This window comes from Terrapene carolina, unplaced genomic scaffold, assembly GCF_002925995.2.
Source record: "Terrapene carolina triunguis isolate 2854851 unplaced genomic scaffold, T_m_triunguis-2.0 Scaffold790, whole genome shotgun sequence".
Classification (NCBI taxonomy): Eukaryota; Metazoa; Chordata; order Testudines; family Emydidae; genus Terrapene; species Terrapene triunguis.
Genome location: NW_020665141.1, coordinates 520,077 through 536,742, shown reverse-complemented (window position 1 = coordinate 536,742; position 16,666 = coordinate 520,077). Strand labels below are relative to the sequence as shown.

General features: G+C 39.5%; 1 protein-coding gene across 6 annotated transcripts in view; it reads right to left on the bottom strand.

The window, feature by feature from the left end:
• Window positions 1–16,666, bottom strand: part of CABIN1 (calcineurin binding protein 1) — a 198,530-nt gene that overhangs the window by 40,685 nt on the left and 141,179 nt on the right. For all 6 annotated transcript variants that reach the window (XM_024195516.3, XM_024195520.3, XM_024195519.3 and 3 more), the window contains 4 exons: window positions 12,963–13,126; window positions 10,718–10,814; window positions 8,551–9,195; window positions 7,656–7,730 (listed from right to left, as the gene is read on the bottom strand). In XM_024195516.3, coding sequence (XP_024051284.2) covers window positions 7,656–7,730; window positions 8,551–9,195; window positions 10,718–10,814; window positions 12,963–13,126 — 981 coding nt within the window. The remainder of the gene's footprint in view (window positions 1–7,655; window positions 7,731–8,550; window positions 9,196–10,717; window positions 10,815–12,962; window positions 13,127–16,666) is intronic.

Genomic DNA, 16,666 nt, shown 5'->3' with positions numbered 1-16,666 from the left:
TGAATGAATGCTCAAGAACAGTCAACATATGGCTGGAGTTACCTTGGAGAGATAATAGAAGACCAACAATCAGACACTAACTGGCAGCCAAGCGATGCAAAACATGAGAAAGCAGCATGACTAGAGCTTGAAACAAAGAAGTAAGATGCTAGGAGGCTGCAATAAGAACTCTCCTGCCCAGGACTGTGGGAGGGATGGAGTCCTGGATGTTTTTGAACCAAAGAAGCATGTTGTGCTGACAGCACGGACATGTGTAAGCTTTGCTTTTCCATTTTAAGCAAAAGACCCTAAAATACTGTATTCCAGTTGATTAATAATGCTGACTTGTTTTGAAAAGGCTTTCCTGTGTCACTGAAAACATATGCTGTTTGCATAGCTCCCAAAAGGGCAAAGTATCCAATTTTTTTTGGACTCAATGGAGCCACAATGAGAAACAATGGTGCTGAAGCCAGGACCCAGTCTTGGAGTAGTGGAGCTGTGGGGCAAATAAGTAGAGGCCTAGGACCTAGCACTAAAAAAGGTATACTCCGAGAGAAACGATATAAAAATTGAAGGCAAGCTTTCCCTTTGGATCCAAGATATTCGGTAGGAAGGTTGCTATTGTCTCATTGTTTCCTTGTATTCTGTTTAGCCAATACATGGTACGTGTAAGGACACACCACATTAATATTGTATTATATTTAGCATGTGGGCAGTTATGTTAAAATTTTTGTTCATTTATGTCAAGATATATACTGTGCAATGCTAAATGACGCTTTTGGCATTAGTGAATACAAAACTGGCAAAGGCAAGATACATTAATGGTTTGCCCTGTTACAAGTTTGGGAGGTGCCTTCATGCCTATTGGTACCTAGTATGTGGTAAACAAGAGATGAGGCAAGGTACAGAACAACAAACTAAGGAACTTGTACAAACTGGTGGATTGGATCTTAGGTGATATTTGAAGTGCTTTTGTCTTGTACACAACCTTGTTATAAATAGAGGTAATTTTGAGGGTGTATCTTCGAAACACCATTACTGTGTAAGAGGAACATGCTGAGAGATAAGAATGGTTTCCCAAAAGGAGGGGTATGTATATCTCCTTTTCATGTTGTACTATTTTGTCTTTAGGCAATACACTGGCTAAGCTTGGCTATTTGGTCTTTTAACATTTTTACTATTGAACTGCAAGTGTAGTTAATCAATTGGCTATACATTTTAATCAGTAATTCCTGCCCCCCCATCTGTCTTCTCCCCCTGTTGTTTCTTGTCTTAAACTAAGACTGCGGAGCAGGGACTATCTTTTTGTTCTGTTTGTAGCGTGCCTAGCAAAATGGGGTCCTGTTCCTTCGGAAATACAAATAAATCATTATATAAACAAATAAATGGTATTGTATTTCTCAAGCTAGGTTGGCGAGTGCATTTTTAATGACTGGCCAAATTTAAATAAAAATAAACTGGTTCAAATCCTCTCTGCTTCTCCTAACTTTCTCAGATGACTGGAATGTTTCTCTTTGCCATATCACCCAATAAGATCACATAAGAGAAGTAGCAGTTAAACAAACCTTTACGGGTTGTCTACACTAGAGGAGCTTCAATGGCATAGCTACTTTGCTGCGCTATGCTCCTGTAACCCCGTAATGTAGATGCATCCTACAGTGACTGAAGGGGTTTGTCAGTCACTGAAGGAACTCCCCCACCCTGACTGGTGGTAGCTAGGACGACAAAAGCATTCTTCCATCAGCCTAGCTGTGTCCTCACCAGGGATTAGGTTGGCATAGCTAGAACACTTGTGTTGACTTATTTTCTGCTCATCTTTAAATAGACATAACAAATACCAACGCCCCTGAAAACAATGCTGCCAAATTTCCAGGTGGAAAACTTCCCTGATGGGGCTGGAAAAAAGTTAAAAACAGGTATTGATTGGACATCCATTCAGTCACTAGTTCTGGCAGCCAATGAAAGTCTTCAGAACAAATATGCATGGTGATTGGCTGTTACAGTTGTAAAATCTGTGCTACCTGTGGCCATGAAAGAAAAAACCCAAGATATTGGCTTGTTAAAAACAGATAAAAACAACAGAAAAATCACAGACCTTGTAAGTCTATTTTCCCATCCAAACCCTCCAGTAACACAGGCCTCTCTCCTTGGGTTGCTGCTGTTTTACACATTAGCACAATTTGTTTACAGGAGGTAAATATTTGCTGGTTTGAGATAAAGCAGGATTCACTCTATTGGAACCAGACAGATGTCCCTTAGAGTAAATATTCTAGTGCCTGCATATTAATCCATGGCTTTGTACTAGCAATAATATGTCATCTCCATGCTATTCAAGATCATATCCCCAGCAGAAGAGAGTCAAACTGACTATGTTGAGTAAGCTCTAAAATTCAGATTTCCACCTTCCCAAAAGGGAGTTCCTAGAAGGCTTTGAAGAAAGGCATATGTTAAATTAGAAAGTAAGTTTTATTAGAAATGACTTATTAGGAGAACCTGTTTTGTTCCAGTGTACTCTATCAAATCTGCTCTAGTAGTTGCTTTCAAGACTAAATTTGTTCGCAGTGTTCTCCCATCTCAAACTTTAGCTACACGACTGAATAATGAATGACTTTGCTAGAGGATCTGGTGGTAAACTAGTCACATTCCCAGAATCTTAGCATCCTAAAACTAACACAACTCAATTGGTCATGCTAATCTTCTCAGAATGCTACTTAGCAGCAAGTTATTTCCAGGATGGAACAATAGCAGGATGGATAAAAATCAATTGTTTTTGAAAGAAAAATAAAAAAATGTTTTATTTACATCAGATTTTTTAAATGTTGTCATTTAAAGTATAAGTTTCTCTTTTTAAAATTAAACCTGTTATACAAAACATATTATAGTCTCTTAAAACATTTAAATAAAAAAAAATATGTTGAATCCGTGAGCCTCTATAAAACTGAGTTCAAGGCTGCTTTTCGATATAAAGAAAGAATTAAGGAAAAAACATCTAACTTTTGAGGTCAAGCTTAATAAATAAAGCACAACAGGGCAGCCTAATTGAAGAGACTGTCTCATTTCAAGAGCTAGGCGAAACTAGCAATATAAATTCCAGTCACTTTCACTTAGGCATATTTGAATATTTTCCCAGGCTGGCCTGAAATAATCAGTTAAATTCACCGACTACAGTTAGTCCCTCAGTTTAATAAATAATTTAGCTGTAAATGTGAAACATGTGATAAGAGAAGTTTATGTATTCAAAACATTTAAGGTTGTTTTGTTTAATAAAAATAAATTTGATATGCCATTTTGTGTGATTAATTAAATTCCAGTTACCATCCCAATGAGGCTTCACACAAATCACAAGCAAGAAGCTAATTACCTAGTAAATAAGCAATATATCATTCACCATTTTCTAACACACTAAAAATGTACAGTTAATAAGAATCTGAAAATACTGAGCTATATAATTTCTTTAAAAATATATATGTATACCAAGTAGTTATTTAGTAATAGTTAACCCTCCTAGAGAGCAAAAAGTTGTACCAAATGTAGTGTAAATGATCTATTTAGTTATAACCATTAAAATTTGTTGTTTTACAACAACCAATGAGAGTGCACCTTTCTTTAGAAAAAAACTGAAGTACAAATGGAAAAGTTGATTAAAACTGATTATTTAAATCAAGGCTTTCCACTTGGTTATTTAAATCAATGCACTCTGAACAAAAGCATGGTTTATTTTAAGAAATTCACTACTCAGCATATTAAGTTTTACAATCCACGTCACAAATCAGACTAACATTTTTTGTTTTAAAGGAAAAATAAAGACACGATTTGCCTTCTGATCCCAGATTTCTTTATAAAGAAACAAGTTAAAGAGTAGACTATATGGGAAGAGAAAAAGTCCCTGCTGTATTGCCACTTGCACTATTTGTAGTCATTTGTGTAGTTTTAACAGGAAAATGTTACTGGCTACCTGATGGGGTCAATATGGAGAACAAGACCTTCCACCGAAAATCAAATCAAGAGAGCCTCCTGCACCTCTTTCTACCTCCTTCCTTCAAGAAATCAAACAATTAGTTCTCAAGAACCTGTCAAATTGCTTCTTAAATGAATCTGCATTGCAAAATACTCCATAAACAAATTGAATACAGAGTATAAAATGTAGTGTCCTTGCAACTATATGAGAAATGTAATATTTAGCACATTGGACTATCTGCTCCTACTTCTCTTGTCTGCTTATATTTCTAGGAGAAGGAAAGAGATCATATGTTTTATCTTGTTAATACAATTGTTTTAATAAACGCTAATAATGCCAATAATGAAAATCCACTACCATCACTTCTAAGATTCTACACCTGTAGGGAGTATTGTGTATTAACAGAATGGGAAGAATTCTTGCAGCATAAAACATTAAACCAATATCTTCACTCCCAAATTGGAAAAAAAAAAAAATTAAGTTGGTCTATGTGAAGACAAATGGTCTAGGCCTTTAAACCAGTTGTTCTCTGAGACATTGTTTGACATGCTAACTTTACAAGTGCACCTGAACAATAAAAGATATGTTTGTAATACTTCTATCAAGACAAGAAAAGGGATTTTAATTAATGAGTGCTGCTGTAATCCTAATGCTTCAGGTTTTCATTTTTCTAATTTATGTTATGGCACTCTACATCTAAGAAATGATTAAATTAAAAAAATAGAATAGAAGCCCAGGTTTAAAGATCCTCAAGTGGTGTGACTGTAGAAGTGCAATATGCTCAGGTGTCTTCTGGTTTCTGACCTCTCTTGTTCACAGACTAATGCTAATTCTAGAAGCGAATTTCTGGTTATCATGCCTGTGGCTAATAAGAAATTACGGTACTTAAGTTATAAGAAAAGTCCCGTCTCAAGGACAGCAAAACATTTCTTTTGAGGAGACAGAATTAGTGAAAGCCCTAAATGCATGACACAGAAGCCTCCTGTCTTCATGTTACCCATTCATTCATCAGAAAGACCTTCATCCCCGTTCCTATTGTGACAGCTTTGTGGCCTTCTTGAGAGAGGGTGCAGTTTGACATTATTCAGGCTGTAATGCAAAGATCAAACAGTAACCCCATGCATCATCATAGAACTGTTGATCGAATTGTAGTCATCACTCTACATGAATTTAATAGATTTCTAAAAAGACTTTGACACAGTGGATAGAACGGTCTATTGGAAATTGCTGCATCACTATGGAATCCCCCAGAAATCTGTGATTATTCTTCAAAACTTCTATGAAAATATAACATGCCAAGTAATACATAACAGCAAAGTGACTAAGCCACTCAAGGTAACTACCGGCATCAGACAAGTACATCTTATGTCACAGATGACTTCCTATTAGTAACAAATTGGGTAATGAGAAAAACCACAAACAGCCCAGGGGTTTGCAACAGACTTTCACACAGAAACTAGAAGACCCTGACTTTGCAGATAACATCAGCTTGCTGTCCCATACCCACAAAGATATGCAAGCTAAAACAAACCATCTCCAGACATATGTTACTAGGGCTGAAAATCAACACTAAGAAAACTAAAACCATGAGAATCAACCCCAATAACACTTTCTGGGATGAGCGAGACATAGTAGGTGAGGTAATACCTTTTACTGGACCAACTTCTGTTGGTGAGAGAGGCAAGCTTTCGAGCTACACGGAGCTCTTTCTCATGTCTGGGAAGGTACTTAGATCTTTATACAAATACAAAATACAAGATCAAACTCATAGAATATATGCTAAGGGACCATTCTGGGATTGACATAGAAGAGGTCTGACACTTCACATATCTTGGCAGCATCATAAGCAAAACAGGTGGAATAGACGAAATAAATGAACAACTAGGGGTCTCAAAGTTATTTAGAACAGGAGAATTTGTCTTTATAGTTTGAGACATACAAGCATGCACATAAAATTGCCATAAGGTAAGGAGAGTAAGTAGATGAACCCACAATGGAAGTCTCTGGGCCAAAATCAGCAACTTTAACTGGTGGTCTAAGTAGACTGTAAAACAGGTGATATAACTTGTATTGATTAGGTATTCAGTAGATGTGAAAAATGAGTGCAGCTTACTGATCTAGGAGATGCGTGTGGGATTGTAGCAAGAAAAGCAACTAAATGGGTAGGTGTAGGAGAAAGCATACCTCCAGCTTACCTTTCATCCTCTTGTTAGTTCTTTTCCTGCTCCAGACTCCGTGGTGTTATACTCATTTTATAACCCCCATTAAATACCAAACTGATACAAGATACACAACGTTACCACTTTCATCCATTTTTCAATGTTCTTATGAACGAGGAATATATTATATTTAAGTCATGGCTGAATTTGGCTCAGTATGTACGCACAGTTCTACATTTTTGGTGTAGAAAATCTCACCCAGCGGCACTTTTTGTATCTAGTTTTACAATTTTAAAATAATATTTCTACCACTTTATATCATAGGAAAGCAATAAAAAGTTTCTAACTTGGACTTTTTTAAATATTTCAAACAAATTTGTGTTTATTGTTCATACATTTTTGAGAGCTGTCAATCTACAATATAGCTAGATTTTTATATTTTGAAATAATGTATACGGCAGCTGAGTAATATTTAAAAACTGGCTATTGAGTAGGCACATTGGGATTTTTCCAAGATGTATTTTACTTTTCCTAGTTGGACTTTAGAGTCACTGCTTCTGCTCTTAATCCATGTGTGCTGATGCTATAAACCAGGGGTCGGCAACGTTCAGCACGCAGCTCGCCAGGGTAAGCACCCTGGCGGGCCGGGCCAGTTTTATTTACCTGCTGATGCGGCAGGTTCGGCCGATCGCGGCCCCCACTGGCCGCGGTTCGCCGTCCTGGGCCAATGGGGGCGGCGAGAAGCCGTGGCCAGCACATCGCTCGCCCGCGCCGCTTCTCGCCGCCCCCATTGGCCCGTTGCCGACCCCTGCTATAAACCATAAAATCCTGTGGTTTTGTCAACTCTATGGTTTGCCAGCAACATGAATCACCATAGGACACACCTACTGACTTGTTTTGCTCTTTCTTCTTAGCTTTAGGTCTCTCTCCAAGGGTAGGTAAATAACCATCTGCCTTCAGGTTCCACAGCTGTTGCTTGGAGTACAACCCAGAAACCACAGAGTTGCTGGGTGACCATGAAAAATGAGACCTTTACATGTAACAATACGTACAGATCTGTTGCTGCTGGTCCAAAGGTTTAGAAGATTTAGATAGAGGAGTCATTGTAAAAGTACGGAAATCACTCTGATTTCCACTGTTAGCTACCTACATCTCTCATCTTAAATCAGCTCACCTCAATTGTGCAATAGATTACAAGTCATCGCAATCCCACAACAGCCTTTGTAATGACTGATATCATAAAAACTGATGAGGGGAAAGAGAGTATAAAGGGTTAGATAAATAAATTTCAGCCAGTGGACAAAGAAAAAAGGAAATGTGACAAAGGGCTAAGAAACAAATAAGAATTGAATTATCCTTAGCAACAAACGCTTGATTAAACATTCAAAGTGTGAAACCCCTCCTCCCTCGATCTCCAACGATACTTGTTCCTCAAAAACAATGCTAAGAGGAAGTAGAGGTTTCTTATGTGACTTACAGACCCTTGTCTGCTAACTATCAGACCATAAAATAACAGTGTTGATGATGGTAAAGGGATGAAAGAATGGTTTAGTGCTTACCTGTTTCTGTGCTGAGGCTCCCATATGCACCTGACAGAACTTGACTGCCTGTTCCAGGGCTGCTTCCTCATCCACCTGAATAAAGAAGGACACTTGATGAAGCCAGGATGATTTAGTAACTGGAAGAAAAGCTACCACTGATTTCAGTGCAGCAGAAGCAGGCCCCTGAGTTCCAACACAGTGTGGGTATGACTTTGCGTCTTGCAAACAATGCCCTTGTCCCGGCAAGAGGCTCTGTAGCAAAGTGCTCCCTTGCCCAGAGGCAGTTTGGTGGGATGGTATGAAGCCATCTGAAATATGTGGCTCCTTTTATATTTTGTTGGATACGGTGTTCACTGTTGCGCTCTGGTTTAACCAGATTGATTAATATGTCACCAGTGCAATAGGCAGATTCAGACTTTATGCTAACAAAGCCACTGCAAAATTTCACGCTGGGAAGAGCTGAAGGCCCACTCTCCCTATTGCCCAAGTGCATCAACTATCAGTGAATCCTACTAATCAAGGAAGCAACAAACAGTCCCTCTTGCACCCTCTCTGCGAAGATCATAAACCAGAAATGTTTGTTAAAAATAGTTGTTATAATGTACTTTACCTTATAGATAGGACATGATGCAACTCCAAAAATTAAGAGCTCCAAAGTAAGGATGCATTAGGGATTTATGTTCCTAACATAGGTGACATATTTTGATTAATAATCACTCCCTGCCATCTTGAGTCATAAAATGACAATGGTAACACAGAGACAAGGTGGGTGAGGTAATATCTTTTATTGGGCCAATTTCTATTGATGAGAGACAAGCTTTTGAGAGAGACAGAGAGCTCTTCTTCAGGTAACAGAGGAAGCTGTTTGCCCAAAATCTACAGAGAAAGTTGAACGGATAGTAAAATCACTTGCCTGTTTAATCAGCATGTATGTTTCTGACATGATCTTCTCAATCCTGCCCAGGTCATAGGCCATGACCTTCTGACCTTGTTGCCACACCCGATAGGCATCCAGTAACAGAGTTTTCCCAGACTCTGCATCATCTAGTAACTTCCTCTTTCTGCTTGATCTCTGGACAGCTTCCTCTGCAGGTGCTGCCTGAACAGTTCCTTTAGCTGCCTGCTGTTGTTGCTGTTTTGAGCTGATACTTAACTCCTCCAGGGAGAGTTCTGCAGTCCTGCTTTCAGGGGTTTTGTCCTTTGAATTCCTGCCAGACTGAACACGATCTGGCTCAGTATGTTTAAAGGAAGAATCAATTTTTTCAGGGTCTTTGGAATATCCATCAAAATCCATGGGCTCAACTGAGCTAGGCCTGAGAACCTCTTTCATCTCCTTGTCATTCTTATCCTCTTGTTCCAATGTGTCCATAGCATTGAGGGTTTGTCCCTGGGTCACTTCTTTTACTCCATTCTCAGTACCACATACTGCTCCATCGGAGAAAGCTGGCTTTTTGGGAAGGACCTCCTTCCCCTCTTCAGCACTAGCTTTGTTGGAAACATCTGTTGTCATCTTTCCTAATGCAAGGCTACAAGATTTGGAACCTTGATCTTCTGATACCTTTAAAAAAAGATCATCCTTTTTAATTATCACTGAAATCAGAAGAAGCTTAGTGTTTGAAAAGCTAACTACAGGTAACATGAAGGCTGACAATAAGGACCATTGTTGTGTTGCTGTCTTTGGTGCTAAAGAGAATGAGTTTATTTAGTGTTCATTCTTGCTTAGTTCTAAAAATCAGTTAAAATTAATTCAAGTCACTAGCTTTAAGACTGGTTATAATATTCTGATGAAAAGATCGCAGTTGAACCAATAGCATAAACTGGATAAAAAATGCAATGTCAGGTTTATTTTATCCTTAAATTTCCTTTTGCTGCTTCAGTCTATGCCATATATTTGATTAGGCAAAATCAGGGTTTAGATAGCTAGAAATTTCCCCCATCGTACTGCAACCAAAACTAAATTATTTCTTTTGGCACCTAAACACTAACATCAATTTCATAATCTTCATTTTGGTTTCTAAGACATAACCTTCTCTTGTGGTTAGAGGCTTAAAAGATATCATGGACTCTGATCTAACGTTTGAATGTTATGGCTTTGCTGTAGTGAAATCGATCTTTGGAATATCACCAGAGTATACCTTCTCCTCTTTCAAACCACAGCTGATATAAAATGCTACTGCTGTCATTCTTACTACACCCAGATGGAAGAACCGCAGTACATACAAAGGTCCAACTCCTTCAAACTTGTTTTCAGTGAGTTTATTAGCTTGTACTCTTCTTAACCAAAGAAATCCTTAGACCAGAGTTCTTCCCTTGATTTGTTTGCCTAATATGCTTCCAAGTTCCAGTAAAGTTAGTTTGAGGACTTATCTACACAGCAAATTACTGCATGGCAAGCCAGGATGTGAAGCTACAGCACGCTAGCTTGCTGCACAGTAACATCAATGTGGACACTGCTACATTGCAACCGGAATGCAGCTCTACTCTAGGACTTTCATTGCACTGTATCAGTGTCCACATGGGATGCTACCATGCGAAAAGCTGGTGTGCTGTAGATTGGCATGCTGGCTTGCCATATAGTGACTTGCCGTGCAGACAAGCCCTGATACTGATTTAACTTGCAGACAATATGGAATGTTGGATGCTCACTGATTCAGCAGTTTAGCTCTTTTTCAGAGAGACATGAGACATATGGCTATTCTTTTATTCCTTTCACAAAATGACTGGAATCTGAATGATACCACTTAATGAAAGCTATAAACACAACTAACATGCATGTGGCTGTGAAGAAAGAGTATTAAAGAAACAAATCCAGACCTACAGAGTCTAGGTTTATTCTGCTAGCAGAGCCTCTGGTCGTGCTAACTAAAGATCCTGGGCCAGATTCTGCTCACTAGCATTGTTTTTACACTAATGGAATTACGTGGGGGTAAGAGCAGTTATTTCGGACTTCCACAAGTTTAAGGAAAAGCAGAATCAAACCCACTCTTCATGAATGTCTCTGGTTTTCACGACTGAGCAATAGGCCACCACTGCACTGCACCACTGAAGTTTTCTTGGCAGTTGCACAGATGCTTTCTTACCTCTGTCAGCTCGTTGAGTGTGTCCTCCAATACTTTCACTGTGAGAACAAAGGCTCTTTGTGCAAGAACCTGGCGATCTGCATCCCGTAAGTACTTCCTATGCCACAATGAGAAGATGAGAAAGGAAATTAAGCATCAAAAAGTTCTAGAGAGTTTTAAAAACAAGAATGTAAACTTTCTAGAAAAATAAAATCTGTTTAGAACAGATGTTGCAGGAAAAAAGCCAGCAAAAATTTACACTTCTACACCAAACTGCTTCAAACTTCCCCCATATCCCTCCCAAGTTTGAGAGGCACTTTGTGGAGAATGGTACTTGTATTGGTAAGACACTGACACTATTATCTATAGGTGTGAAAAATGTGGGAAATGGTGCACAAATTTTCCCAAACAACTTTTCAATACCCCTCAAATTCTGACCTACACTATCTTTGTTAGTCAAAATCTAGACTTCTCCTGAGCAGAGGATGTCAATTATGCAGAATTGGGTTGAATTGCGAGGTGGCTTTTGTAACCTGGATAAATGTCCATTTGAGGCTAAGGGAGGATCAGCAGATTATTTTTACTTGTGTTCCAAGTTGCCTTTGAATCCAGATTTCTAGAGTTAAAAAGCTAGTGAATTAACGCATATAATTCCTAATGATTATTTACATTAAATCCTAACTATTTACATTAAGTGCCACAGAAAAGAGCTGTCAATTGGGTGGAACCTACTTAAACTACATATTTAACCCACCCCAATGAAACACTTTAGCCTCACTGAGTTGCAATTCCTAATTGTGTATTTCACTTTAAAAGAAAGTTTTCAGAGAAAACGTTCTCAGCAACCAGCTTCACCCATCCAGTGTGATGAAAAACAGCATTTCAGCCTCAAAGTTGACTATTTCTAACCAGAACTGGCTACAAATGCAGGAACTACATTTAGTCAGAAATGCACCAACTGTAATGTGTATTTTTTACAGCATTTACCTAATCAAACCATTTTCTGTTTTGTTTTTCAAATGAATGATTACTGAATTGATGACAATTCTCTGATTTATTACAACTGACAGTTTATTTGAATTAGGTTAAAGTCAAAGAAAAACCTCCTTTAGTAAAACTAAAAATATCAAATATAATTGGCACATGCTATACATACCCCAATATTTTCACTTTGTCGGAGAAAAACGCTCTACTTCCACAACTTACAGGCACCTCACATGGCTATAGCTTGCTCTGGTTGGCACAAGCGGACCATATTTTAGACAAGTTAAGAATACTCTAAACTTCAGTTTAGAACTGTAAATGATTATGCTGCATTTTGAACACAGCCATGGACTGGCCTGGTACAAATTTAAAGCCTTCTGTCCTCCAGTACTTTTGATATGCTAAAAATTAACATATTTTTGGCTGCAACTTTGCTGAACAGTGATCACATATACATGAACGTACTGCACCATATGCAAACTCAGAAGCTCTCACACACTGAAAAACATACACAGTGAGCTGTGTAATGCTTCCAGCCACCACAGCCTGTTACCATCCATCTTAATTTCAATTTCTTAAAAACTGCATCCTGTACATATTTCCTTCTCAGTAACCAACTGGAATTTTATGGGGTTTTTAATTTACCCTGCAATATTTAAATTCTGGCCTTTCTATCTATATATGCAGCCGACATTAAAATGGCACTCTTTCAAATAAAATTAATGTAATTAAAATTAGATCACTCCTGTATTAGATCAACTCCTACATTGTGGCAGTTGCCAACAGCCAGTTAGGGGCTAGTCAGTCACTCAGGAATTGCAGGGACACAGGAGTGTCTGAACCTCAACTCCTGAACATGCCTCCTGTGCCAGAGGGGAGGAAAGGGGCAATATATGCTACTATGGTGCCTCTGGGACGCCTATGGTTCTTCTCATATAAGAGGATTCCTCAGGTCAGGTAAGCCAGCTCAATGGCTGCTTTATGCTGGAGGAGCGTAAAGCAGCTCTAGTAGGGATAAGTATCTGACCCCAGGAGTTATAGGTCTCAGGACCATTTTTAAGCATAGTCAAACTGCCTCAGAACCATATTAATTCACTCTCTTGAAATATGTTCTTCCTTCAACAGAAATGTAATTTATGATGTTATAGATCAGGGTTTTATTTTTATTTTTTTAAAGCAGTTAAGGATTTTTCCAAAGAAACAGGAAAAATGGGGGGGTGGGGGGAGGGAGAAGGGGAAATATTCAAAATGGAAAGAAAAAAGACTAAACTTATGGCCTCACTTTCCCTGATCAGGTGTCCTCTGCAGCATGGACGAGACTTTCAGCAGGGTGTTGTAATCCTTGAGCTGAGATAGCACATTCAGCAGCAAGACAATGGAGCGGTTCATATGAGATGCAAAGCTGCCCGGGCGGTCAATTTCATCCACGGGGATTCGCCAGATTCCCTGCAAAGAAATCAAGAGAAGAAATCTCTAAAAATGGATCCGTGGTAAAAGACAGAACAGAAAACTAAAAATATGGACCAGGTTCCTCTGCATTCTGTGGATACTGTTTCAGCGTGAGACGGGGTACAATGAATGAACTAATGCAATGGTTCTTTAAATAAGGAAATTTGGATAAGGAACAGAGTCTTACAGAATCCACAGTACACACCTTAGATATATTGCCAATGAATTCCTGAAAAAGGCAAGAGAAGGTTAAATATTGTGAGAGTTTTTTCTGAACCTCGCCTAAATTCAAAGGTTTTGGTGTTACAAAAACCAAATCTCATTATCAAACAAGACAAGCTAGCCTATCCTTGGACGCGCAAATAAAATTTTCCTGATCTAATTCAGAGACTCGCAACTGTCAGCCAGCTATTGTAGGAGTGTATCTTCAAATAGATTGTTAGCATAAAGGCTTCACCTGCTTGGTGGTTGCCAAGCATTAGCCATGGAGCAACCAACCTTTGGTCTGGTACCAATAATGTGATTCCTTATAATTCAATTTCCCCACTGGCAAATTTTAAACACACTTGTGCTCAAACCCTGAACTCTTAACTAAATCTCAGGAGCCAAAGGAATCTTTGGGAAAGACACTGGCGACAAATGGATAGTTATAATTAAATTATGACTAGTCAGCATTGATTTTGCAATGCTTAACAAATCTGAGGGGACTTTTCCCCCCATATTAATAAAATGTGTTTAAGATGGATGTTAACCAGATTTTAAAAATTATGTTCAAACAATATCCATACATCAGTAGTGGTGGCAGAGATCAGTCTGGATGGGGGCCATCTGAATAACAAATACTACTGTTGCTATGCCAATACCAACTCTCCCACTATTTCCCTTGTTCAATGACAGAAATTCTCGAGGGGTACATCTGCAGAATGGAATCCTCATCTTGACAATGCCATTTAATAAAGTAGTAGGAAGAATCTCATTAATTTGAGAATACCTGCTAAAGAGGTGAACCCTGCTTTCCAAACTTGTCCAGAGAGCAAGACGTACAAACATTGAATCTTTCATTCTTGTTTAAAGGTCTTGTTTTGCTAATTTTAGCTGTACTCTAAATGTGAGCAAAGTTCTTTAGAATTTATTACAAGGTGGAAGTGAAGAAACGGATTACAGCAAAGAACACACGATAGCTGAACATCAAAAACAGCTATGTAAAAAGCCTGTCCACAGTAGGTCTGCCTCCTACTCCTTTTTGGTGAATTTGCCGTTCCACCCCATATAATTTATTTAAGCATTTGTAAACCTCTTATACTCCTACCCTATTATTTGGGGGCCAACTTTCCATGTTTTCAAAAGAGAAGCACTGACTTGAGCTATGCATAACGCACAGAGGTTGTCCTGCAGACTTCTCTTGCTTTCCACAATGCTCTTCTTTCCAGCCATCCTTTTTTATATCAACACTTCCCCATTCTTCCTTCTGCTTCTCCCAATTTTATCAGCAAACTTCATCCCTTTATTACAATTTACTTATTCCAGGTAAACAGAATAGTAACTACAATTGTTCTGAGACAAACCTTTGTGGCACTACTGTCACTTCCCTTCACCCCAGAGGTGGGCAAATTTTTTGGCCCGAGGGCCACATCTGGGTATGGAAATTGTATGGCAGGCCATGAATGCTCACGAAATTGGGGGTTGGGGTATGGGAGGGGGTGAGGGCTCTGGCTGGGGGAGGGGGCTCTGGGGTGGGGCCAGAAATGAGGCGTTCAGGATGTGGGAGGGGGCTCTGGGCTGGGACAGGGGGTTGAAATGTGGGGGGAAGGGAGGAGGGCTCTGGGATGGGGCTAGGGATGAGGGGTTGGGGGTGCAGGAGGGTACTCCGGGCTGGGACCGAGGGGTTCCGAGGGCAGGGGGGCGGAATCAGGACTGAGGGAGGGGGTTGAGGCATGGGAGGGGGTCAGGCTCCAGGCGGCGCTTACCTCAAGCAGCTCCCGGAAACAGCGGCATGTCCCACACTCCGGCTCCTACGTGGAGGCGTGGACCTAACTCCCTGGGGGGAGCATGAGGGCCGGATTAAAACGTCTGAAGGGCAGGATGTGGACCCCGGGCCATAGTTTGCCCACCGCTGTTCCACCCCCAACTGTTACTTTTCACAAGCATCCTCTATGTTTTGATAAAACTGTGCTATCAAGCAGCTCACTATCTAACACTTATTGACCTTGTAGATTAAAAGTGAAATATTACATTGAAAGCTTTCTGAATGCACAAAATAAGTCTGTAGAGAGAAAGGTCTCTTGGTTGTAAATATTTTTAAACTATTAAAGCCCTGTGACTATGCTTCTTGGCTTCACCTGGATGCACCAATTCTAAAGAGGATACACAAAGAAGCAAGGTTATAATTAAACTGGTTCCCACCAAATCCTCAAAGGGTTAGTTGACCTCAACGATGGCAACACACAAGTAGATAAAAACAGTCTTCCCAGCGAAGCAGCCCTACAAGTCAATTTACTGTTCATTTATAAATTAATTGTACACAACTCTCTATCTCATCTTTCACTTGCATTATGTAGCTCGCTCAGAGCAAACTTTAGGACATGACACCAGAAATCAGTAGACAATGCTTTCCCCCAGCTTCTTCCCATCTGCCCAGTGAACATTTTAACTACTTTCCCCCACAACTGGGTATCAGCTGGAAAGTTAGAGAATGACCATTCTACAGGTCTCCAAGGACTCTTTGTTTGAAAACTAAAGTGTGTGGCAGGATTACCACTCAGTAAACTATTTTACAACATGTTATGATATCAAATCATCTAACCAAAATCACTATCGGGGAAATAACTTTCAGGCAGCATTAGCCGCTTGTGGAGAAAGGCTCACCTCCACACACTTCAAGCCTCCAGAATGCTCAAGTTCAACTGAGCACAGTTTACAGTGTTTCATTTCTACAGTTATGGTATTACCATATTTTGGTACCGAACAAGAAAAAAATAATGTACTTTGTACAGTCCTACCTACATACAGACAGATGTTACTGTGCTGAAGAAAATAATCCAGGTGCCATACTTACCTTTAAACTCATCTCCTTTCAATGTTCTACAATTACAGGGTGAGAGAGATTGAAAGGGAAGATTCCTCATCAGCTTTTGCACGGACTTTTCATCATTGTCTTGCAATGAACTATACAGCTTTATACAAGTGCACTTAATTAACTATGACTACTCCCCTAGGCTATCTACTCATCTTGTCTTCAGACCCAATCGTAAAGCATAAAGGAATTTGCCGTTAAGAACCAACTACCTTGCTTGCTTTCCTTCAACTGTACTTTTGCATTGTGATGTGAAAAAACACCAGATGTTTAAGCAGTCAACCAGAATCCTACCAGGGCCTCCAGCTGAAGCCGAATCCTGCTCAATCTCACAGTCTGAGCTGAGTTAAAGATACATCCTCATCCAGAGTACTCCCAGAAGAATCCCACACATATACATAAAGAAGGATCTAGCCAAGCCTTCCCTGGCTGTCATCTATCTCCAGGGAAAACGTATTTCTGAA